Source organism: Halichoeres trimaculatus, unplaced genomic scaffold (assembly GCF_033239565.1).
Source record: "Halichoeres trimaculatus isolate MK-OKI-2021-1 unplaced genomic scaffold, fHalTri1.1 fHalTri1_scaffold_10, whole genome shotgun sequence".
In the NCBI taxonomy this organism is placed as follows: Eukaryota; Metazoa; Chordata; class Actinopteri; order Labriformes; family Labridae; genus Halichoeres; species Halichoeres trimaculatus.
The window spans coordinates 31,308,862-31,334,793 of NW_027437187.1; the positions used below are offsets into that span (position 1 = coordinate 31,308,862).

The 25,932-nt window shown below is 41.3% G+C and overlaps 1 protein-coding gene across 1 annotated transcript in view; it reads left to right on the top strand.

Moving 5' to 3' along the window:
- Positions 1-25,932, top strand: part of immp2l (inner mitochondrial membrane peptidase subunit 2) — a 166,111-nt gene that overhangs the window by 14,802 nt on the left and 125,377 nt on the right. Inside the window, exon 3 of the mRNA XM_074678152.1 lies at positions 6,219-6,322. Within this exon, the coding sequence (XP_074534253.1) occupies positions 6,219-6,322 (104 nt within the window). The remainder of the gene's footprint in view (positions 1-6,218; positions 6,323-25,932) is intronic.

Sequence of the window (25,932 nt, forward strand, 5' to 3'; positions counted from 1 at the left end):
AAAACCGTAAAATGATAAATGGCGGAGCCACGCTGTCCACTCTATGAGTTTTACAGCTTCTTTTTTTTTTTTTTCAATAATGTAGAATATTCTAGCCAACTAACCACAATTAATTTCTGCAAAAATATCAGGTGAGGAACAGGTGAGTCTTCAGACGTCTCTTAGAATAGAAAGGGACTCTCTGGATCATATAGAGCTTGAATCAAAGTCTTGAGACTTGACTTGGACTTGCAAAAAAGACTTGTGAACATCTCTGGCGAATGGTGAAAACAGGCTTCAAAAATCTGTTTAGAAATGCTTGGGATGGCAAGCAAACCCAGACTGCCTGCTTTATAGACGGTTCTGGTCTGGTCCAGAGTAGATTCTCTTCCATGGAGGACACCAACTTGCACCACCATGTTTCAATACCAGCACAAAAACACACAAACTGCTAACATACAAGTTTTTATTTTACATCGACTGGCTGTGGGAAATGCATCAGTTAGAAAAAGGAGATAAGAGTGGATGTTGTGTCAAAAGAATTTGCATTGATAGATGTTTTTATTTGTAATATATTTACTCTTAATATTTGTTTTTACCCATGAGTGATGACACCCCAGAAAAGAGGTCACAGATTTCAGAGATACTGGATTTGTTTTATCGAAACTATGCCCTTTTTTCGTTTACCCTCCGCACAGAAAGTCGGCGTATCTCTCACAGGTGTCTGTCTCTTTCAAAATGATTCAACTCTGAGAGCACTCCACGAGCGGCCTCTCTAATTGTCATCCAAGCAGTAAACAACCTGAGCTCCTCTCGTTTGAAAAGTGAGACGCTGAGAGGAAAAAGAAACAGAAAACAAGTGCCTGTTGGGTTTTGACCGAGTTGGTTTCCTGTCGTGCGGCTTATTATCTCCAACGTGTTTTGCATTATGCATAAAACAATCTGCTCTCTATTTTTAATGAGCATGAATATTAAAAACTGCATGTTGCTCTTTGCTTCATGTTGTATATTCATGTTGCTGCATATGCTGAGGTCATGACGCCGAGAGTTTGAGGCTCCAATCAAATCTTATAACGTGGCTAATTAAAAGGCTGCAGACTGGATGTTTCCAGACGACACTGGTCCTCTAAACGACTCGTTTACACCCTGAATCTCTGGCATGTTAACGACAGCGGCCCTGTTTTCACGCTCGGTGTAACACAGCTCCTGGGTTCACTCTGCTTAAACTTTTATTACGGTTAATCTGTTTATGTGGAGCTTTGATCCCCCGTGAGTTAGTCTGTCTGCATCAACAAACGACTTAATACAATATTCACGTCTGCAAGGGAGGATGAAAAAGTCAAATCCAGACTCTTTATTTTCTGTCTGACTGAACTGTGCGCTCTATTATTACAAGTTAAAGACACAGTGACCTGAAAAGAGCAGGGCTTCATGGCTGCTATCTTTGAAGACATCAAAATATTCCCATAATGCCGTCTGAATAGCAGTCTGGGTTAAAGATCTTTTGATGCTGATTTACTTTCTGCAGCCTTGTGTTGTAAAAACACGAATCGTGAATGTGTTTTGATCTTCTCCATTGGGCTGTAAAGTCCCAGATACAGTAGAAAGAAGATGTGGAGGTTAAAGGTGGCATATCGCAGCCTTTTTCAATCGCTTTACACAGCTCCATAGTCCCTAAATTGCACGGTGAGCGAATCCAGAACAGATTTTAAAACAGCTTTGAACAGCCTTTCTCTAAACCATTGGTTTGTTTTGTGTCTCTTCAAATCCACACAAGCTCCATCTAACCCCGCCCCTTTCTTCCTCTGGGTGTCCCAACCAAGCAGCAACCTCCAGGCTGCATGGAAGTGCATAAAACCGCAATTTAAAGAGTGTCCACTTGGGGCTGGCTCTGGAAGGACGGGAAACCACATTAACACCAATTCAAAAAAGACAAGTTTTACGGCATTAATAATCTAGTTCAAAAAGCAGTTTTGGTCTAAAAAGCTCACTCGCAATTTTTGAAGTTATCAAATTTATAAATCCAGCCCATATAAGGGCATGGCTAACTTGACTGACAGGCAGGCATCCTGTATCTGTCTGCTAAGAGGCTCAAGACCTGCCTCTGTACCTCATCCTAACTTGAACAAAGCTAAGTTCAGCATTTCCAAGGCTTGAAAACTCTGTATGAGAAACAGATTGGTGATGTCACAGACACCATGCTCATACATTAATCCCAGTTTCTTCCAAGCAGTGAGGTTTAGATCAGTACAGTTTGGTAAGGATCGGGTTGGCCAAGCCTTATCCTGTTTGCCACAGCCAACTGTCCCCCCTCGGGGTAAGCAGCAAGTAACACAGTGTACACTTTTAATAAATCCAATGAAGAAGTAAAATGAGACACAGTAACTAAAGAGAAACAAAGGAAGACATCCAGCAATTCATCTTCATTATGATTATTATGTGGGCCTTTGATACAAAGCACAAGCAAGCTTTATTTCAGAGAAGACTGTGTGCCGCAAGTAGAAATACAGCAGCTGTTGTTAGACAACCAATCAACGGACTGCAGTGTTGCTCCACCTTCTGGGATTGGATCCGTTTAGACTGGCACCCCAACAGAAGAGTCCCAAAAAGTGGGACGGCCTTTCTCGGTTGTTTGGAGGTCTGTCCAAGGATTAGTGAGAGGAAAAGCCACAAAATGTGTGCTGAATTTAGCCACTTGGTGGAAATGGGGCTTTGGACAGTTATTGGTGCTAGCATTCAAAGAGCATCTTGAGCGTACCTGAAAGCTCAGTCTGGTGTTATTTGTTGGAACCAGAGTCAGACCAAGGGGCAAAGGCTGGTTGTGAGAAATGAAGCCATAAAGAAGTACCGATACACACCAAGCCCAAAAAGCAGATGTACATGTCATTTATGAACATGTTTCCAGTCTGGCTCAATATGATTACCTCTCAGTACCTTATTCCTCTATCGGCACACACTCTACAGGGGCTGAATTTTTTATGATTTGGCAGTTTAGGAGATGTTGAGAATTCATTTAGGGTGGATTCATGTAGTGAAGTGCAGAAGCCTGCCAGAGCCTACCTTTGACCCTTGGACAACTTTAGCCTGACTGTGAACTAGAGACAATGACTTCATTTCGCCAGGATTGATAGATTTAGAGCCCTCAGCTGTCCTGACCAAGATCTGCTCACTCAGAGAGACAAGAATACTACAGAAAATCCAGGGACAGAGAGTCTGTTGTCCATGCAGGGACTGCATGTACTCAATTAGAACACCCCAGAGACCGAGAACTGGGTTTTGGGTTTTCTGTATCACCAGGGGTGATCCTCATTCCAGGAAAGATATGTCAAAGATACAAAGATGACGACGTTATCCAATCAGAGGCACAGCTCAGCTGACAGGCTGTTGGTGGGAATGCTCAAAGCCTGCCTCATTTCCAATATGGCCCCTGCTGACATTAGGCTTCAGTACTTTGTTTCAGAAACAGCCAGGTGATGTCACAGAGACTGCATCCATTTTTATACAGTGCATGAGTCAGACGTGGATGCAGAGAGTAAATGTTGAAAGAAGTTAATCGGCCTAAACCACAATATAACATTTCTGCTATCACCCCAGCTTGTCATGGTGACAGTGTCAGAGAGCAACTTCATGTAGATTTGAGCATGTGCTGAAGCCTTTATCATGTGTTTATCTGCCTTATTTGATGTCTTATTGTTTAAACAAAATAATTACATCCAGCTACATGGAATTGTAAAATTGTTCCTACTCATTGGAGTGAAGCTTTTACCTTCAGGGAGACGTTTGAGGGTACCAAACTATAAGAAAAACAAGTACAAGTTCTCCTCTGTTCCTCACTCTATAGCTGCGTTTCCACCAAGCAGTCCGGGTCGGTTCAGTACGGTTTGGGACAGTTAAGTCTGATCCCGTTTGCGTTTCCACAGCAAACTGTGCCCTCTCGTAGGCGGCGTGTAAGCCGGATGCCGGAAGCCGCAGTTGGTAAACAATAGCCCGACGCCGTAGCAGCTTACCCCGCTAATAAATCCAACAAAGAAGAAAATGCGACACAGTAAACAAAGAGCACGGATGGAAGACATGCAGCATTTCATCCTCTCTGTGATTTTCATGTAACTCTTTGTTACAAAGTGCAATCAAGCTTAGTTTCAGAGAAGTCTGTGTGCCACCAGGAGAAATGCAGCCGCTGTCGGGGTAAGTGACGATTCTTTTGACCAATCAACGGTCTGCAGTGTGTTGCTCCACCTCCCGAGAGCAGATCAGTTCAGTGTGGCACCCATACAAAAGGGTCCCAAAAAAGTAGGTCGGCTCGTCTCGGTTTTTAGGGATCCGTCCCGGAATGAGTCAGTGGAAACGCCGCTAAAAGCGCACTGTACCGAGACGAACTGACCCAGACTGCTTGGTGGAAACGCGGCTTATATCTCTATGGAACAAACAGTAGAGGGGAGGAGAAACTGTTTCACACACAGCTCATTACATGAACATATACACACCAATGATGAACATTCTTGCGTACTTGTATTTGGGACCCTTGTTGAAAGGTTGCACTTCCTTAACTTTTTCGGACTTTTGTTTTTAACATGAAGTTTTTATTCTAAATGTGATTGAAAGTGTGTTGTTTGCATGAGCTGGACTGTGCAAAACAAATTTTCGAGTAATAGGACAATAAAGTATTATCTTATCTTATCTTATCTCATCTTATCTTATCTCTTGAAACACATGACAGGCTTTTATAAAGGTAGGGCTGGAGATACCAAGTGAGGGGGCAAGTATTAGAGAATCTGCTCAACTTGTGACATCACAAGTTGAGCAGATTCTGAGCAGACTGTCAGACTGTTATCAGACAGAGGTGGAGCACAAACAAAGGACTGGGTTGGCTTTTTTCACATTAAGCGGCCAGTGAAAACTCCAGACTCCTTAAGAGTGCTTGCACAAACACTGAAAAGTAGATTTTTTATGATATGTTCCTTTTATGTTACCGACTGTAGATGAGGTTTAGCAACAAGCGGGAATTCGCTAAGAATTTGGTGTTATTCGCCCAGCTATTCCCTTTCTCTCAGGGTCTAATTCAGAAAGCAGAAAATTAAATAGACTGAAACATGCACAGCAGACTGTGAGTGAGTGTGACCTCATCCTCTCTGCAGCGCTTGGGTAGTTGTTATGGAAACAGACTTTTCTGGATAACGACTGATGCTGAATATGTGCAGCAGGAGTTTTTGATTCATGTCTGACAGACGTGATGAAGTTCATTATTATCTCTGCTCGGTTTCACAAACCTACATTCATTATTCATTCTCTGATTATGTTTTTATTAGTCTAATAAATTCCTGATCTAATGAGGGAGGTATTTAAAGCCACTGGAGCACTGATGATCATTCAACGTTGATAGTCTTACACCTAACTGAAGCCACACAGGTGAAGCTTTTATACACAAATGAGCAATATTGACCCTGAATTTAGACTTTCACTGCTTACAAAACAAACTGTCAAATTTCTCCTCACCACAGCAGCAAATTGAGACAATTCAGCAGAAATATGAAGAACTATGAAGCGACTAACAAACTCTGTATGATGAGCTCACCGGCTGGCAGCTCTTACAGGGATATTTATTTTAGCGTAGACAGATCAGAGATTTTCTGTCAATTACCAAAGCAAGCGTGAAATGGCCTGAGCGCGTCCCGTTTAATGAAACCGCCGTCATGTCGCTCGCTCCGTCACGCGTGGATCCTTCCTGAAAGTAACACAAAGTGAGACGTCAGAGTAATGATTTTTTTTTATGGCTGCTGATGTTGAAGAGGAGGCGGAGGGGACATCAGAGACAGGCGCGTGATGGAGCTGTCATGGAGGACACGGCAGTTTGGAGTTTTATTAAACACAACAGAGAGATTTTATAGAAACTATTGTGTCACAGCCATCACCAGAGAAGGGGGCGTCTCAGACTCACGTTAGAGCTTAAGTTTAAAACAGGCTTTAAGCAGAGTTTGGCCCTTTTGTTACATATTAAATGTATCTGGAAAAAAATTTAAGTATGGAAGAGGATAAAAAAAAAAAGTAAATTGTAACTGTTCATTTCTCTGCATCTCATAAAAACCTAAATGATCAATTTTCAGTGTCATATCTGTGTCCAAACTTCATGAATTTCAATTTTCCTACTGTGGCTAAAAATTTCACTATTAAAAAAAAAACCCTCAGCTGCTTTTTTTTGTTTATTATGTAAATACGTTTTGCTTTATTTTGTATTTCTGCAGCCGTTTCTGAACCCAGAAGGAGGGTCGGAGTGTGACGTCGTCTTGCTGAACCGTTGGAGTGTGAGGAACTACCAGGTCCAACGTGGCGACATTGTCTCCGTCCTGTGAGTAACTTTTAAAGAAATATAAAACCAAGCGTTTCACAAAACACTGAAAAAAACATAAAACACAGTTTTCTTTCATATTTTCCTTTCTTTTCTGAATTTTGCTGGCTTATGAGAGCTGTGTTTTACACTTGGAGTAGCTAAATTTCTCCTCATGGACAGAGTTGCCTTATCGTTCTATGCACTGATGGAAAGAAATCATGCAGTGGATTTTGAAACTTCTGGAAGTAGAGCTTTTGCTAAGTGAACTCACTTTATATTGAGCTCTTTGTTGCTTTTTGGATGTATTTGCTGCTGTTTGATTTTATCCGTCTTTTTAAAATCATTTAATGTTGGCATTTACTGTCATTGTGGAGCAGAATTCACCAAGTAGTACATTAATCAGCCACTAATAGTAAACGTGTGCTGGGTTTGGACCATTGTGAGACAGTACCAATGATGTGTTGTTTAACTTGTTTTATTTTTCTTGAATCTTCGGATCTTTGTGCGGTTATCTAAACAAAAGATGTAATGTTTGAAAGAAAAGCCAGTTAACCAAGCTGGCACCTTGACATGTAGTCACTTTTACACAGTCGGAAATACTTTCCCTGTAACTGTTTAAAAACTCTGATTTGATCTGTTGGATGGCTCACATGGTTTATTTTTTGGTGTGCAGTTACAAGCTTGAGGAAACTGAAGCTCAAAAAGGGCACATTGTGCTTTTTAAGCCTTAATACCTTTCCTGTGGTAACCCCCTGTAGTATCTTCACATGATTTAAAGCTCAAAAATCCTTATTTTTCTCTTACTGGTGTTTTAGAAAACACTTATTTTAGCCTCTGTCTGAAACTCTTCATTTTAGCTACTGTCTCTTTGAGGCTCCCTGCCTCACAAACTTCCTCCTTCTCTCTGATTGGCCAGCCCCCTTCAGGAAGCCTGTGGGGGGCGGAGCCCTAAGCAGACCTTGGTTTTTGAGGCTCACCCCTTTGAGCCTTATTTCCACTAAGCATTCCAGTTTTGATCAATATGGTTTGGCATGGGTTGGCTTGGTTAAGCCTGGTCCTGTTTGCATTTCCACAGCCAACAGTGCCCCCTCATGGTAGATGCCGTGTGAGCTGGATGCCGACAGCCACATCAGTTAAATAATAGCATTACACATGGCATGGCAGCGCGACACAGTTTACCCCACTAATGAATCTAACAAAGAAGACAAACACATCACAGTAAACAAAGAGCAACTATAGGAAACATCCAGCAATTTGTCTTCTTTGTGATTGGGATGTAGCCCTTTGTTACAAAGTGCAATCAAGCTTTGTTTCAAAGAAGACTGGCTGTTTTCCAAACCGCCTACTACACTAGCAGTGCCTACTATTTTGGCCGTAACTCAGTATGTAGTAGTCAGTATGCGAAAACTTGCAAAATCTGCAATATACTAAAAATCCCTGGATGTCCTACTGATCCAGGAAAATTTCTGCCAGGTGGCAGGTTTCGGTGACTTGCCACTATAGCCCCTACTGGAACAAGTCAGCACTATTTATTTCAGTTCTTTCCAATTTTTTTTTAAATAAATGATATAACTTTTGATGTAAAATTAAAATAATTTTTCTGCTGTGATATTATTTACAACACAACTAAAATGTCACAGTCTACCCAAAGTTTGTGTAGCTCCGCCTTCCAAAACTTAAAAACAGAGTAGTATACTTCAAAACAGACCCAACAGAACAGTCATACTACATTCTGAATGCAAAAGCAGTAGACACTATGCAGTGCCTGCTACATACTACATTTACATGTAGAGTGTAGTAGGCTGTTTGGAAAAGGTCTTGGTTATTTTGGGGATCTGTCCCAGGTTTAGGCAGTGGAAACGCTGTTGAATGCGTGCTGTGTTAAGACCTCCTGAAGATCTTGGCAGACCGTTTTGTGCAGTTTATGGACATATTTAAGAATTTCCACAACACATGAATAGGGAAAAATCTGCACATTAGATCTAAACATCCTGGTTAAAGTATGAGAAAGCAGAATACACCCTCAGATCCTTTGTTTTGTTTCATCTAGCCATAAAAAAAGCACCTGTGCGGCTTGCTCTGACACCGTATAGGTATGATTTAATTTCCCGCTGTGTTCCTGTGCAGCTGTGCAGCAAAGCCCTACAGGAGTGACTTGATAACACAAAGTTTGCCAGAACTGTCACCAGCTGTGCTGCCAACATAATCGTAAACAGTGAGATAACATCAGGTTCAGAGACATGCTGTCACAATGAGCCGTCACCGCTCATTAGGCGAACCTCGCCTGATACTGTCTGCGTGTTTTTACACTCCAACGCCGCCCTGCAGCCTCTCAGACGTCCGTCCTCTGTCTCTGCCTGTGCTGTTTCATTTATGCTTTGTTTCTTTGATCCTCACACTTTGGTTCACCCTCAGACGGGGAGACGACGAGTTGCTCCCAGGCCTGATAGTGAGATTCCATCTGCAGAAACTGATAGATTCAGTTTCTGTTTGGTGTCATGGAGAGATGCTGTCAGGTTGTTTTTTCATCGGTGGTGTTTGCGGTGATGTAAAGAGGAACACATGCTGGTGACAGGGCGACAAACCCAGCGCTGTAATTACATCTCTACGACTATGGGGTCATGGTGCCATAAAGAAAAGAACAGTTCTGTGAAATCGAAAGAAACCAAGAGGACAGAGCTTCACTCAGCAGGATGGACGCTCAGCACGCAGAGCTAAAAGTCTTTAAAGTTCATGTGATCGCAGAAAAACTGACATTTTGATCTGTCCTGGCGGCATTATCAGCTCCTTTCCCCTCCCTCCACTCTGCGTCTGTTTGTCTTCACATCTTAACACCACCTGTGTACCTGGCAGCTCTTTTTAAAGATACTTCTGTTCTCCACACGAGAAACAGATCGGCCAGCTCGCCTCATCGCCGGGGATTCACACTCAAAGCCTCATCCATCATCCACCAGGAATATTTAAATTTCAAATGTGAAGCAGTGAGACTGCAGGAGAGTCAGACTCCTGCTTATAATTGGCTGTTTTTAAGAGAAAAGTGCTGAAGCCCATGGAGTAATGTGTTATTTACAGAATGCCTCTCATTTTCAGGGGGAAATGGTTTGTCTCCGTGTTCCTGCCACGGCTGTTTGTCACGCTCTCCGTGCAGAACGATACAAACCTGATTGATTTTGTGTTCAACCGTTTGCCTCTGAGCAGCCTCGCAACCGATTTCTGCTTAAAAAACATCATTTCCTCCAAGACGAAGAGGAAATGTTCCCCGCCGGTTATGAAGCGGCGTCACAGGAGATGAATAGAGTCCCCGCTCCTGACCGGCTCCGTGCTTGTTTACGTTTGATGACAGCCATCTTGGATCAGCAGGGGAGTAGTGTTGAAGTTTCACGGTCTATGAATATTCATCGAAAACTCAGCCGCAGTGGAAACCTTCAAAAGCCGAGAGCTTCATCCCTCTGCGCCGACGGCTTGTCTGGTGTTTGCTTTGAGTCGAGGATCTCAGTGACAGCACACGAGCGTTGAAGCTTCAAGCTGCTGCTCGCCATTTCTTGGACAGACGTTGACGCTTCGCTGAGAGAAGAGCAAAGAAATGAATGTGCTGAGAAACAGGAGGGAGAGGAAACACTGAGGGTCCCTGGATTGAAACATCTACCTGGTTACCCGGTTGACCGTCTTGGCTCTGATTAATAGGTCTGTTAGAAAAACATAGCCTCAGGCTTCAAAGTGTGTTCAGGTGTTTGGTCACGATACTCTTTCATGACACTGGCAGACAGGAGTTTCTCTTTCCTTGTAGACATCTCTCTTACATTTTCTTTGTTCTGTTTTTGTTGTGTTTTTGAGTAAATTTAACAATCTGGCATCAACCTTAAATGATCCTGCAATTGTGGGGTGAATGATATTTGAGATACTCTCTGTGAAATCTCAAGCGTTGTGCCACCAATACTGAATCTTTGATGTTGGAAAATTTTCATCATAGAACTATAAAATAATCAGAAACAAATGCCAAAGTGTGAAAAAGGCTTTTTTTCCACCAAGTGGTTCAAAACAAGCGTCAACTTGCAGTTCCTTGAATTTCCAGTAGAGGCTGGCTCTTAAATGAAAATCACATTCTCACCAATTCAAAAAAGCTTGACTACATAATTAACCATGTTTGCAGCCTGGAACCCCCCCTAAAAAACCCAAAACATTTCCTTTAATTTCTCTATTTGCACCAAGAGGCAACTAACAATATGAGACAATTCGGAAGTGCTAAAATCTGCTGTTTCTCGAGTGTCCACTTGAGGCTGGCTCCAGAAGTACCAGAACTCAAATACACACCAAGCCAAAAAAAGACATTTTCAAAGCAGAAACTAACCTATTTACAGCCTGGTTGAAAAATGTCTCCTGTCTGAATCGCTAATTTTACTATCGGCACACACTGTGCGAGTGGTGATTTTTTTTTTTTTCTAACTTGACTGTTTAGAGGACAGCTCAGACTGAAAAGCGCCCCATAGCTGCACGCAAAGCCTCCGTCACTTCCAATATGGCCACTATAGCTGATTTGATTCAAAAGTCTGTTTCAGAAACAGACAGTTGACGTTGGGGAGACTATGTCCATTAATCATACAGTCTACAATTTGCACACACTGTACAGGGGAATTATTCTTTTTTTTATATAACAACAGTTTTGAAGATATTAAGTTCACCCAATCAGAAGCACAGCTCAGCTCAGCAGGTAGCTTATATCTGTTAGTGAAGAGTCTTAAAGTCAAATTAACTCATCAAGCCCCAGCCAATGATCCGCTTCAAAACTCCACATCAGAAACGGATGGGTGACATCACACACATCATGTACACCTATTATACAGTATGGTTCAAACAAAGCAGCAATATCTGGTCATGAGCAAGGAGGCCAATTATAAACCTGTAGTTCCTTGATTGTCTAATAGAGGCTGGCTCCAAAAGTCATAAAGGTCACATTTACAACCTTTCAAAAATACAAAACAAAACAAAACAAAAAAAAAAACAAAACAAAAAGACAATGCCTTAACAGGAAAAATAAACATGCTACCCTGGTTCAAAACACAGTTTTCTCTGAAAAGCCAATTCAAGTATCAGCATGTGTGTGATGGGGGAATTTTTTTTGTAGCTTGTTTTTTTTTAGAGATATTAGACTCGAATAAGTTTTGCCCAAAGCCTGCATCTTTGCCTCATCCATCCATCCTCATCCACTATAACAAAGTTAAATTGGTAATTTGTGGTCTCTGTGGTGACGATAGGCTTCAAAACACTTTAACAGAAACAGATGGGTGACATCCAGGACACTATGTCCATGTGTCTTACATTCTATGTCAGCAATTTTTGACCGTGAGAAATGAAGCTAATCATAAAAACTGTAGTTCCTCAATTCTCCACTAGAGGCTGGCGCAGAAAGTACCAGAAACTACATTCACACCAATTCAAAAACAGCTGATCTTTACAGGAAAATCAAACATGTTTACAGCAAGATTCCAAAAATGTTTTTTTGTCTGAAAAGCTAATTTCACTATCAGCACACAATGTACAAGGGGTGAATATTTTATGACTTATTTTTGGGGGGACCAAAAACCTGCAAGTTTTGCATACCTAGAGGTTCAGTCAGCACTTCCAATATGGCATCTGACAACATTCGGCTTCAAAACTCGGCTGCAGAAACAGATGGGTGACCTCACAGACATAGACTACGACTACATCTATTTATTATACCATCTATGGCTTGAACCAGATGCTTAAGGATAATTTACTCACTTCACTGGAAGTTCATTTGGGGAGGGGTTTCCTGCAAACATCACTCCAGCCTTTTGTCATCAAAAAATGTCGACCTTCACTTGCTAACTTGATGTTCACCTGATAGCTGGAGCCAAGTGATGGACGAAAGTTTTCACAACTTATCACAATCAGCGTGTCTGATATCTTGAGACGAGGAACCAGCCCAGAATCCTTATGCTGATTATATCTTTTTTCCTTTCCCTTTTTTAATTAAATTCACTTGGGCTATTAAATTTATTCACATCTGGTGTGAACCATAATGCCAGTTTTTATTCCAATTTTTAAATTCATCAGCCACTGCATCATGAAAGTAAAAATTCAAGAAAGAAAAGTACCTGAAACCATCTAATTTTAGGTGACGTGATGACAGCATCAGACTCCTGCAGCCTTGGTTAGAAATTTACATTTCTGTGACATTAATTTAATCTGTGGGGCCATTTCAGACTCTTACAAAGAATTGTTTTTGCCTTCTTCTCCAAAGTCTCCAGAGATTAGCAAAGATAGAAAAAAAACACCTCATTGTTAATATTTTTGAGTGTTTATTCTTTTTTTTCTTGGGGGAAAACAGAAAGGAGATGAAGAACAAACTGTTCAGGTGAGGAAACATTTGAAGCCTGTGGGGTTTCTAAAAACATCTCATCCTGAACGAGGCGACAAACAGACTATAAATGACGAGATTGAAGAAACGCGGGAAGAACAACGATGCAGAAAAATAATGAGGAGAGGAAATGAAAGAGTCGTAAATGTGCTTGGTGTTTGTGTTTCAGGCAGAATGGAAGAAGCACGTACGGTTGAACATTTATTTACAAGAGGTGATGACTTCTTTATTCTTTACTCTTTACACCCTTGTCAAGATGTTTTAGTCTGAACTTGCGAACACACATTTGATTAATCCTCCAGGCTTTTTTAGACTGCCTGCGTCTGTTTCTCTGTCTGTCTCAGACTTTTATTTCGGTCATTTCATCCAATTTGAGAAAGAAAATGTCCTTAGTCTCACCTCCTGCTTTCCATCCTGTTTACTAGCGAAGAGTTTAAATGAAAACCTTCTGATGGTTTTTACTTTCCTCATTTCATTCCTGTTGGAAGACAAAAACAGACAGTGGCTGTATTAACTGATAAGTGTTTTTGTTTGTGTATCACAGCTGGATGTATCCTCTTCCTCTGAGCTGTCAGATACCTTATTCTTCAAAATGTGAAGTCTGAGCTACACCTCTGAGTAGTTTCGCACAGACAGGACTCTGTCAAGTTGTCAGTTTCTCGAATATAGAGTGATTAGTTTGGTTTTCAAAACTTGGCCAGTCATATCAACAATCTTCAAATTAAATTTGACAAAACAAAGACATCAAGCTAGAGATTAAAAAAATAAATGTTCAGTTGGACAAAATAAAACCTGCTAGGAAACAAAGGCTTTCTTTCCCTTCTGTGTGATTTGTTGTTTACAGACTGATTAGAAGCTTGGGAAGCGACTTTGTTCAGATAAAAGCTGAAGTGAAATCACCCCTCCGAGTATGTCAGCAAAAGAAACCTGTGATTTTTTTTGGTTCATTACATCCCCTAGAGGAGCGTCCATTTATCTGTTTGTGGTGAGTCTCAGTTTTACTGTAAACAGGACGTCACACCAAGGCTTTGCTCTGGCTTCCTCCAACTAAAGCTGAAAAAGAAACTTATTTTCCTGTAATTAGAATAGAATAGAATAGAATAGAATAGAATAGAATAGAATATACTTCATTTCTCCCCAAGGGGGAAATTCAGGAGGAGTCACAGCAGCAATCAAGAAAACAAAAGTAAGAAAAGAAAGTGCTAAAAGGTCCATAAGAAAATAGATGCTGACAGCTTGTCCATCATTGTCCAGTCAGCCAGCCTCCACCTCCACAGGGTCCAGGACTGAGCTTCTTCAGCAGTCTGTTCAGTCTCTGTCTCCTGGATCCTGTCTGCTCACAGCAGGTGAAGTTCCTCCAATGTGGCTTTGATGTCAACTCTGTTAGCCATGTCTGTGAATAGCATGATGCTACTCTGTCTTCTGGTAGTCCCTCTATTGCCGGGTTAGCATGGCTAGCTCATCCATCTTATTGGAGATAGATTTTACATTCCCAATAACAATCGATGGAAGGACAGGTCAATGCTGTAACTTCTTAGCGCTCACCTGAGAACCAGCACGTTGTCCTCACCTCCTTCTCCTCACCTTGTGGGAAGACATCAGGCCTTGCGCCAGTTAGCATTGACATGCTACAGGCTGCTAACAGCTGATTTCACATGTAAATGCAGCCATGGTTACGTGTAGGATCTCCAGACAAACATGGGAGCAAAAACAGCAAAAATATTACTGAAGACAAAACCAGTTTGGTGACCAACAAATGAGCCATACAAAGTAATGATCCACTCCAAATGCAAAGATGGCAAAAGAGACACGAAAAAATTTACAAAAAACAGACAAAGAAGAGAGCAGCCACATCAACCGATGCCAGGCCACACATTAGATTAACATATTAACACATCAGCTTTGTCAGGTCTTACCTTGAACTTCTTTATTCAACAAGTAATTGTTGAAGTGAGGTCTACAAAAGAGGAAGTGGAGAATTAGGTCTGAGATTTATTTTTAGGATTTTCAAACTTTGTCTGAGAATTTTGAGATCAAAGGCAGAATTTTGGCTTTGATCTCAGAATTCTGTAACAGCTTTGAAATTCTTGTTTCATCTTCTGACACCTGATTGGTGGATTATGCTCAGACTACTTACCAAAACCTAAAACTTCTCATACTACACAGCTTCTACATTTTTATGTTGCTTTGTAAACATCACTCTGGCTTCTACCAGCGGTATAATCAGCTGAACAGGATTTTTTAAAATCTTTTTTCTTTTTGAAAAAACATCTCCTAATGCAGATCGGTAAAACTTCAAAGTTTGCCCGGCTTGTCCTTAAGAGGAGGACAAACTACTTTACAAATGTTTGTTTGCTGAACAGAGGTTGGATCCGTACTTTCTGAGGACACACTGATTGTCTTCAGTGACACAATATCGAGCAAATTTGTGTCTCAGTGAAAACAGATTGTCAGCTGCTCTCACATGCAGACATCAGTTTATAGGGAGGAGTAAACCATCCTCAGATTACCTCCTGCTTTTGCTCTCTATACAGACTGTTAACATGAAATAATCACATTATTTTCAGAGTCAACTCACTCACAGTACAGAATGTAATTTTCTTTGAACTCTGCTGTCGGTTGCCCCCAACCTCTGCAGAAATATCTTTTGTGTATTTTTTTGTCTGATGAATCATCTCGTGTCGACAGACATCTAATTTTCTGTATGGTGTTTGGTTTTCAAAGTTAGTTGAAAACAGCTCCAGGCTACTGCTTGAAAGGGCACTGATGAGAGCTTCAAAGTACATCTCCATCATTTGATCTGTTTTCACATGATAATACTCACTGTTGTTGTTTCTGAAAAGATTATTTGGTTAATAAAAAGTTTGGACTCCTTAAAAATAAAGTCGAACGCGTACAGATTAGTTAGATTCAACATTCAACTGACAGTCTTACTGCACAAACTTCATACAGTATTTTCCCACGTGCATTGAATGCCATCATGTTTCACAAAGAGCCAAGCTGAGGATACATTTCTCTCTGAAAACAGATTTAATACACTCCTATCTGGTCAGATTCCTGTTCAGCAGAGCAGGAAATGAGGAATTCCCATCTTCTTACACCTAAGATTTATGGCCTCGACTCTAATGCTGATTAGCTAGTAAATAACCAGGTGTAGTACAGAAGCGCAGTCGGAAACCAAGGGACCTTATCAATGTTGTGTACCAGCTTGACAGTGGGACAAATTAATTCTTTCCTGGAAAGGAGTGTTTTTAAAGACTGTGTGTAAGTGTACTTGTGTTTGTATCCTAATGGAGTCTTTAGTTTGGCTTGGAATGTACAGATAGAATAGAATAGAATAGAATAGAATAGAATAGAATAGAATAGAATAGAATAGAATAGAAAATACTTTATTTATCCCCGAGGGGAAATTCAGGAGTCACCGCAGCATTTAAGAAAACAAAAGTAAGAAAGAGTATAGAAAGTGCAAAAATGTCCATAAGAAATTAGATGACGACATCCCGTCCACCACTCGTCCACCACTCTCCAGCCCAGCCAGTCTCCATCTCCACAGGGTCCAGGACTGAGCCTCCCCAGCAGTCTGTTCAGTCTCTGTCTCCTGGATCCTGTCTGCTCACAGCAGGCGAAGCTCCTCCGATGTGTCGCGGCGTCTGATGTCTGCTCCGTCAGCCACGTCCGTGAACAGCACAATGCCGCTGGGTTAGCACAGCTAGCTCATCCATCCCCCGGAGCGAGATCCCACGTTCCCAACAACGATGGATGGAAGGACAGGTCCACGTCGTCACTTCCCAGCTCACATCCGAGAACCAGCACGTCGTCCTCACCTCCTCCTCCTCAGCTCGAGGGAAATCATCAAGCCCTACACTAGTTAGCATTGACATGCTACAGGCTGCTAACAGCTAATTTCGCATGTAAACAATGCAGCCATGGTTACATGTAGGATCTCCAGACAAACACAGGAGAAAAGTAGTAAAAAATACTGCCGAAGCCACAAAAAGTTTGGTGTCCGTGACCGACAATGAACCACACAAAGTGATGATCCACTCCAAATACAAAGATTACGAAAAAGAGACGAAAAAATTACAAGAAACGGACAAAGACGAGAGAGCTGCTGCAACATGCAGCTACTTGGGTAGCTAGGTATGGGGACAGCTTGAGACTGTTTTATGTTATGGATAAGAATTTCCCACTGTCCCCTCAGCATATACAATAAAAAATAATACATAAATGAATAAAATCACTTTTTTTACGTTTTTATGATTTGCTGTATGAGGACCTCTAGTGGTCACCTGAAGTATTTGATAAACACACTTTTACGACAGAATTGTTATGCTAAATTTAGATGTAAAGCAAAAATTCCCGCTTAAAGCACAAGTAATATACCATTTCTACCAAACACAGCCTGTTAAAAACTTCTCTATTTCATATTTTGAGTATTGTCTCTTAACTTCTTAAAGAAACTTTTTTCAATCGAGCTCCAGAATAAACTGGATTACATCCGAAAAAACTGGTTTGTTACAGATCCAATCTGAAGGCAGAAATAACAAGAATAGTGTCAACATGTAAATCACATAGTTTGAAAAGGAATTAGAGAAAGAGAGTATGGATCAGAGGATTATTAGGGAGTGCATTAGAACACCAGATGGGTTTATCGACACAGTTGTGTAATGGATTAATTAAGATTGTGAATAATCTTAAATTCCAATGAACTGGAAGTTTTCATCACCATGGAACCATCACAGAAAAAGAAAAGCTGAATAAACAGATTTTTACAAAGGTGCAAATATTTTACCAAAACACATGATGAGCTGCTATAATTTGTTCTTGAATTAATAAGTCAGAGTCTGTTATATCTCTAAATTTAAACTGTAATTATAGCACAGATGGTGGAGAATAGCTGAGAGGCTCTAATCTATAAGATTACACTTGGAATTCATGTGGGGATCTGGAGCTAATTTCCATCAAATTGGTATTAAAGCCTCGCTAATTAAATAGTCCCACAGAGGCTTCAGTCTTAAAGAGGAGAAAACACTCCTCCGTGTCCGAACAGCTCACTGTGTACAGGTATCTCTGTGAGAGACTGGATAAATTGACTTTAGTGAAGTAAAGTAGTCTTTAAATAAAGTATTTGGATTACAAATTTAAACTTTTTTTTTATATGTAACTGGTTTCACGGCTACTTCCAGAGGCTGTTTAACTAACAACCAATATCCCCATGCTTGAGACCCATGGCCCTACTCAAGTCTGGTTTTTCTTTCATCAAATAATGTCACATTCAATGGTTAATGCACCCCCACAATCCCAAAATCCTCCAAATCCTTTGAACATTGTACATGCTGTCATTCCTGGTTTGTAACTTCGTATACTGATAGCACAAGGTACCATCTGCTGTGTGCCTGTTTTAAAGGTCCCATGTTGTGTCTTTTAGTGAAATTTGTGGGTCTTTGGCTTTCCTCCTTGCCCACAAAATGTGATATTTAATGAACAAACCTGTACTTAGTAGTGCTTGTGAATGTGAAATCCTGACCTAAAATGAGCTGGTTTGATTTTAGGGATTTGCAGACATCAGCGATTCCCTTTTTTGACCAACAAGGAACAAGTCTGACCTGATTGGTCCACCAGAGCAGATACCCCCTCCCTGCCCACTCCTCTCCCTGCTCTCCAGCAGCGGGGAGGAGAATGTCGAATTTGAAGAGCCATCACTGCTCTGTTTTTGGCTGTAAACAGCCACATAGTTCCATGCTCAAGCTTCCCATCTCAGAAGAAGACAGACTAAGTGGCTAGAGTTCATTTATGAGGGAAATGTGCCAGCTACACTCAGTAAAACTGTGCATGTGTGTGCTAGTCACTTCACAGCCGACTGCTTTTCCAACTTTGGACAGTCCAACAGAGGGCTAGAGAATAGACTGGTCCTGAATCCAGGCGCATTACCAACCATCCACCAACAAACCTCGGACCCTGGAAATGTGAGTATTGTAATTGCTCTCTGCTGTGGAGCAGATGTAAGAGCTTTTCCTCAGTGTCCCCCCCGTCTCTGTGTTAGCTTCAGGATGCTAACTTTAGCTGCAATTAGCCTGTTGTTTTAGCCTGTAATGTTACGGTAAACGAGCTTCGCTGGTTTCTAAACATTGTGCACTCGGAGCTTGTGGCGCCGCTCTCAGTGACGTGAGAGAGCGGGGCGGTATCAGCGGTGGCTCATTTACATATGAAGGTCTCGCCCACTAAATCAGAGCGTTCTGAACAGAGGGGCTATGAGAGCCTGGAAACAATGCTGCTGTGCTTGATTTATTGGCTTTTCGACCAAAACATTTTATTACCATTTCATTACGACATCAATGATCCATATTAAACTGCAGAAAAGGAGCATAATATGGGACCTTCAAGTAACTCCGGAGAGTCTATTTCAAGGCAACATTCATAATAATTCGATGTAATTCGATGTGTTGTTGTAAGATGTTCCTCAAGAACGCTTAAGAGATTGTACACCTAAGAGTCTGTGCCAACGCTGTTAGTCAGCTGACATATTGAGGGCGTTGTGAATGCTTTACATTGATGCAGGAGGGAATACATGCAGACTCACACAGGCCAGAACATACATTTTGTCCACAGTATTGACTCAGAAGATGGTCATGTTGGGCAGAACACTCTGCATTCTGTTTGGAGACTTCACATTAGTTGAATAAACTGGATTTTAGAAGGATATAAAAGATTAAAGTGGATGCATTTAATTAAAGAAACTCTCAGACAGTAACTCCTGATGCCCTTGAGCTGCGTCCTGCAGTCTGCTCTTCACTTAGCTCTCCTGTTTGAAGAGAAACATTTAACCAGACAGCGTCAGTAAATCTGAATGTGTAAACAGGTTTAAATACGACACACAGAGCCGAGCTGGAGGTCCCAGCTGCTCCACGTCCTCTAACCCGGCGCTGGAAATGAGCTTTGATCCCACCTAATGCTGCTGCTGCTGGGAGGCTGTCCTAGGGACCCCGAGCTCTCAGCAGGCTTTGTGTCACCGATGTTTTACCACAGCTTTGTTAATCGCTCCTGTGGAGATTCAGAATTAAACCCTGAACCAAGAATTAAAGAGAAAGCGCTCAGACACTGCAGAGCTGGAGAGAATCCCTGCTCTTTAACTTTTAATAATATCCAGAGTTTGCTCAGATTGATATTTCTTTCATTTTGCTGTCTCGCCCTTCAAACTGTCATGAAGACTTAGCCGAGGTATTTCTTTTTATTTCTGTGAGTCATAAAACCAAGACCTGGGATTTTCAGTCTCCTCTAACGGCTAAATCAATAGAAAGTTTTACAGAGGCTGCAAATTTACTGCAATACAATATGCTGCATAACACCGCTTCTTTAAATCACCAGTCCCTAATGATCATCTCTGAGACAAATGATGACAAATTAAGAAGACTTGAAGCAGGAGTATATTTAGGTTTATATGTTCATGTCAGCTCTGAGCTCTTCTTCTTCTTGCAGTTTTAATTCTCAGCAAGGCTTCCAGTACTTTCAGTAATCAGCTTATACCCCCGACGTTTGGTTCATTCCTCATAAAATTTCTACTTAAGTAGGTTGAAAGTCAGAAAAAACTATTAACTGAACCTTCAGTTCTTTGTTGAGTAAAAAAATCTGCCAGTAGAGTAAGAAAATAATTGTCAAGTTTCTCAAAGTGACAAGTGACTACATAAAATTCAGGAGTCATTTGACATTTTTCTGTACCTGTCAGGTGAATGTGGCATAGATTGTCTCATTAAATGTTTTACTAAACTCGGTACAAAAAGTAAGACAATTCATTTCGGTAGCTCATTTCTTTGTTGCTTCTTGGTAATAAATCTTATACCGTATGTTTCCCTTTTGGTGTCTCATTGACTACTGAGGCTCTCGTCTATCAAATGAATGAATTCATAATTTATTTTGTGACTCAATTAATTAAGTGTTTTTGCAGCTTCACGCTGGAAGTGAGACGGCCAAAGGTTTACCTCTCACAGAAAAAAGTTCATAATTTGATATTTTGAACGCAGTCTCCAGTCAAAGAATGACCTCATCTCCATTTTTTAGTTTTGGTTCATTATCATTTGGTTCATTAAACTCAGTTTTTTGCATGTGTTTCAACTACAAATTGTACTTTTCAGTGCCTCTCTTAGGAAACGGAATGACAGTGTGTCAGATGGTAGGGGCTGTGAGGACTTCGAAAGTCATATTGAAAAAGTCTCCCTTCTAGATATATGCCTGATAGTAATCCACATGTTAAAATAAGATTGTCAGCACCAATATTACCAGTGACAGGCTATTTTAAATTCTACTCCTTGAACTGGTTGATCTACCTTGGTCTCCATGACAACACCATGCTGACTGACAAAATTTAATAGTGAAAAAAAGATCTGTGTTTTTATCTGCTGGGAATGATTTCTGTGATAAATTTTGTAGTGATGGTGGACACAGGAGCCTAACTGTCAGACAGAAAAAGGACTGAAGAGCAGAAGAAAGAGAAACAGGAGAGAGATACAGCCCAAGCTAAAGGCTAACACAGAGGCTAAGATGTGCTAATGTTTATTCCAACCCACAGTCAGTAGTTATTCTGCAGTGGTCTGTTTAAACTTGAGAGTCTATCAATAAAATGAAGAGTGAGGTTAAGTTAGCTCTGCTTGGTAGATGACTGGCAGGACGTAGCTAACCAGGATTCACTAACGTTACACATTACAGATATGTCTTAGAGCACTGGACTACCAGCTGAACTAAAAAGAGACATCTACTAAACTACTTACAAAGTGACAGTGTTTACCTGTTGTCATGTTAGCCTACAGATACGTCGCAGCACCAGGCTAACATATAGCCGGCTGCTACAACGTTTGCTTAATGTCACGTTTCAAACCGTATCGCATCGTAAGTGTACTGATTAATACCTTACCTCAGCATGTTGTATCCAGTAAGAAGTTGTTTTGAACAAAGAAAATTTGATTTAATATGATTTCCATTTAATTCCAGAACAGACACACGTCTTGCTAAAAGTTATTTATGACAGTGTGCAGAGACTCCGGGCCACAAGGTGGCGAGGCAGTCCAATCAAAACAGATCCTCATCATAGCGTCTTTAAATTTTCCTACTTGTGTGAGCTAAAGCTAACATCAAAGAGCAGTACAAACCCTATCTCACACCTGTAAACACTTCCTCTACAGAGTTTGAGGATTGAAGCAGTTGGTTCTTTGAGGAGCGTCACATCTGCACAGAAACTGCACATAGTGGACTCTGGCAGTCGTCACCCAGGAGCTTCAACACTTTTACCTGAAGAGACTGCATCTTAAATACCAGTGTGGTTTATATTATGAGTTTTAAGTCAAACTTCCAATGAGAAAGAGGATTCACAGCCACAGACAGATAGTTGGTTATTAGAACTTTATGAGGAAAAGAAGCAGACTCAATCAAAAGCTCCCTCAGACTTCCAAACACAGTGATATGAAGCTGATGAAGCGTGTGGTGAAAAATTACAAAATCACGGGTGAGAAAGTGTTTGTAATATAAACTCTGATGTCTCTGCGTGTTCACGGAGCTGCACAGCTTCACATCCATCAACAATGCAAATGAAAATCAATGGCTGAGGAACAGGAAATCATTGGCTCTCAAACGAGAGCAGGTAGTAATGCCAGTCACACCTGCAGCCGGCTGATGGATGAGAAACACGAGGCCGCCGACGCCTCCTGGGGAAAACAAACAACACTGTCAGGAGAGCCAGCTTCAGACCAAAACAGCTCCACGGACGGTCTGACTAGTCCTTAAAACCTGCAAGAGAAATCACACTGGACAGGACAACGCTTGTATTTTTGTTTTTGAATGTTACCTGAGATTATTTTTGGTCCCTTTCATTCTCATATTGAGCCGACTGGACAGTGAGAAGCAGTGAGACAGAGAGGAGGGGGATGGTTCACTGAAGGAGGCCTGCTTTGAGCAAACTGAGCAAATTCCTGGAGCCAAATTCAGCCTCCCCAGGTTTTTCTTTTTACTGAATAGCATGTTGTGCTGACATCTGCCTGATTTTACTGTTTTTTGATTCAAGAAAAATGAAGACTCACGCTGTTGTAGTTTTTACCTAAAGTAGGATTGTCAAAGAGCAAAGTCCTGGAGCTGTTTGTTTCTAATGGTGTTTTCACACCTGAAAGTCTAGACCAAGGTCCAGGTTTTTATTACATTGTTTATGTTTGATCTGGTCTGTTACAGTTTTACACTGTCATTATTGTGAGCAGACTAACAGACCTTACATGACGAACTTCTTGAAACCATTTGATATCAACTGAGTCCTTTATGAGTCTCTGCAGTGTACGTTGATTGGTCATTTGGCCGGTGGGCGTCTAAAGTCAACATGTTGAATAACCTGGGTCTTGAATGTTGTCAACAATGAGTGAAATTGTCATTCTCACCTTTATAATATTGTTGATTTTGTACTACCAACAGCCACAACTTGAGGAGCTGTTCATAAGACTGATAGGTGGTCGTCATATGAGTTTTATAAATAGATGACAACTTTACTTACAGTTTTTTTAATCTACCCTCTATCTTTTATCCTCTTACAGATTAATTTTGCGTTCCAAGTTCGCCTCTCGTAAAACCATCCGACTAAGCCATTAATCATTCTGTCTCCTCAACCCATGTGCTTCCACAACTCATTTTTCTTTTGGTGATTTCCTTTTTCTGGTAGTCTTGTCACAATTTCCTGTGATTGGTACAAAGGTCCCAACCTTTCAAAATTATACTTTCACACTGGGCATGAACCAGACCATGGTCTTGTTTGGACCGGACCAGGGCCCAGGGGAGGTTTCACACCTATCATTTTGGTTTGGACCAAGCAGAAAAGTCTGGACTAAACAATGTTGGTGTGTAAGCCCTGTAAATTACTTTGGGTCCTTGCAACTTCTGGTATTTCTGTGTTTTTGTGTCGGCGTCGCTCTGCATTGCTCCTCCAGAACACATGAGGGCAGTGTGGTCTGATTGAATGTCAGGTTGCCTGTTTCCAGTCCTGCTTTGTTTTATTCCTGCTTTTTTTCACAACACATTTGGGTGTTTGTCTTTATAGTTATGGGAAATAAAATGTGCAGCAAATTCAGAAAATTCTAAAAAAAACTGTATGCACCAATAACAGGTCGTGCTATTTGGTGCTGTTTGTTTGGAGATGTTGATGATTCAGTGCGGGAGTATGAATATGGCACTTCCACAGAATAATAACCAGCCTTTTCACTGTCATCCGCACATTTTCATGACATTTTATACCATAAAACTTAATGTTAAAACAATGATGTATTAGCTCTCTGCAGCGGAAAGATTCGAGCCCTCAAGCTGTTTTGTTTTTATCATGGTTCATTCTTTTGTTAAGTGTACAAAACAATCTCCACCACTTTGTTAGGCGGTGACAAATTTTGCACCATTTTTTACATCATCTAACTGAAGATATTGTTTAAAAACATTCAAGACAATAATCTAAGGGACAAGAGTCTGTTTTATGCTGCAAAAAGAATAAACACTCTTCAAGACTTTGTACTTTTTTTGCTTGTTTAATTTAGAAAAGTTTAAACTGAGGTATTTAAGAGATATCGGCTTCTGCAATCTCAAGTCTTCTTATGATGATGATTTACAGCTTTTGTGTTTAACCACAGGTAACACAACAAGACCAGGAACAAAGTGACTAATGAGTTATTGTCTGGACTGTGTTAAAAGATGAAACGCTGTTGATTTGATTGCGCTCAGGAGAGAACAAACCTTTGTTTTCTTCAGAGAAACACCTCGTCATCCTCAGAGGAAGAGACTCAGAGGCGAGCAGCGACAGCGATGCCCTGCAGAGCTCAACAATGTGTTTCTGAACGCTCCCCTTCCTCTTGTCCATCTGCTCATTTATTGAAATGTCAGCTTCTGACTCATCTAAATTATAAGTTGTGTACAGTGGGACCCGTCCTTCAGCTGCTGCAGGAAGCGTCTGAATGCAGCACGCAGAGGAGAGACAGATGACTGATAGCGCAGCATCCTCCTGTTGCCTCGGAAACTTCGTGAAACCACACAGAGGAGGAGGAGGAGGAGGAGGAAGCCAGGTTGTCGGGATGCAGCAGGGTGATGTGATTGATAGAACTGGTGCAGAGCGCAGAGCGAGAATGGAAGTGGCAGTTTGCGCCAAGAGTGCAGCGAGAAAAAAAAGCAGCTCGGAGGCAGCTGTGAGATTGGACATGACAAGCCCTGATCTGCTTCGTATGGATTATTCCTGTTTACACACCCGCTCCACATGCACGCCGTGGAGAATATTTGATGCTGGAAGTTCTCAGACTGCGGGTGATCCCAGTCAGATGCTGCATTAAAGTTTCAGACGTAGGTAGAATTTAAATGTGCAGCGAGCAGAGGCCTGCGTGAAGCACTCCCGCTCAGATTAGGGGGATAATTCCTCGGTTGACTCTCGGGGTCTCCGTGTTGTCACAGTGATGCCCTCTGTGTGCCTTTGTCATTTGTCATGTTTAAAGCAGGGCTGTCGAGGGACTGTGGGAGGGAAGGTGGTGGTGGTGGGGGTCAACCTGCCGCAGGCTGCTGGTCATATTTCATCATCCGAGCGGGGCATTGCCTCCAAACTCCCCGCTGTCCGCCTCAGATGAGAGATAACAGCAGGAGGCTTCAGCTCTGAGGCCTGTTCATCACATGAGTGAGTCAGGCGCTCTGAGGACCCGGTTGAAGACCACACACACCAGTGCCGTGTCTGCTGGGGTGTGCTGTGAGGTCTGAGAAACATTTATCTTTATTGACAGCGAGTGTCCGCAGGAGCAGCAGCAGCAGGACGTTTTTAGAGGGGTTTGGAGTGTTTGTAAGTTTAAGACAAATACAGATGGATGCAGTCAGCAGTGTGACATGTCCAAAATAAGATAACTTCACACATAATCTTTCAAAACAGTCACAACCGTGTCATTTAAATCTTCAATCAGTGATGGAAAGTTTGGAGTTAAAAATGTTAAAGTTTGGTGTCTAACTTAGGTAGCTCTGTTTTCTATGGGCTGAGATTTGTGCCCTAGAAACTAAATTTAAACTATTGTATCGAATTTAAAACACATGATCTGAAATCAAATTTAATATTTTGAAACTGAATTTATGTACTTTTAAGTCTTACCCGAACCTAGGGAGGGGTACCTTTTACATTTGAAATGACATGGTACCGATGCTTGGTACCTGGTAATCAGCATCTGTACTCTACGGTACCAATTTTCAGTACTTTTCTGTGTGTTTATGTGGCGAT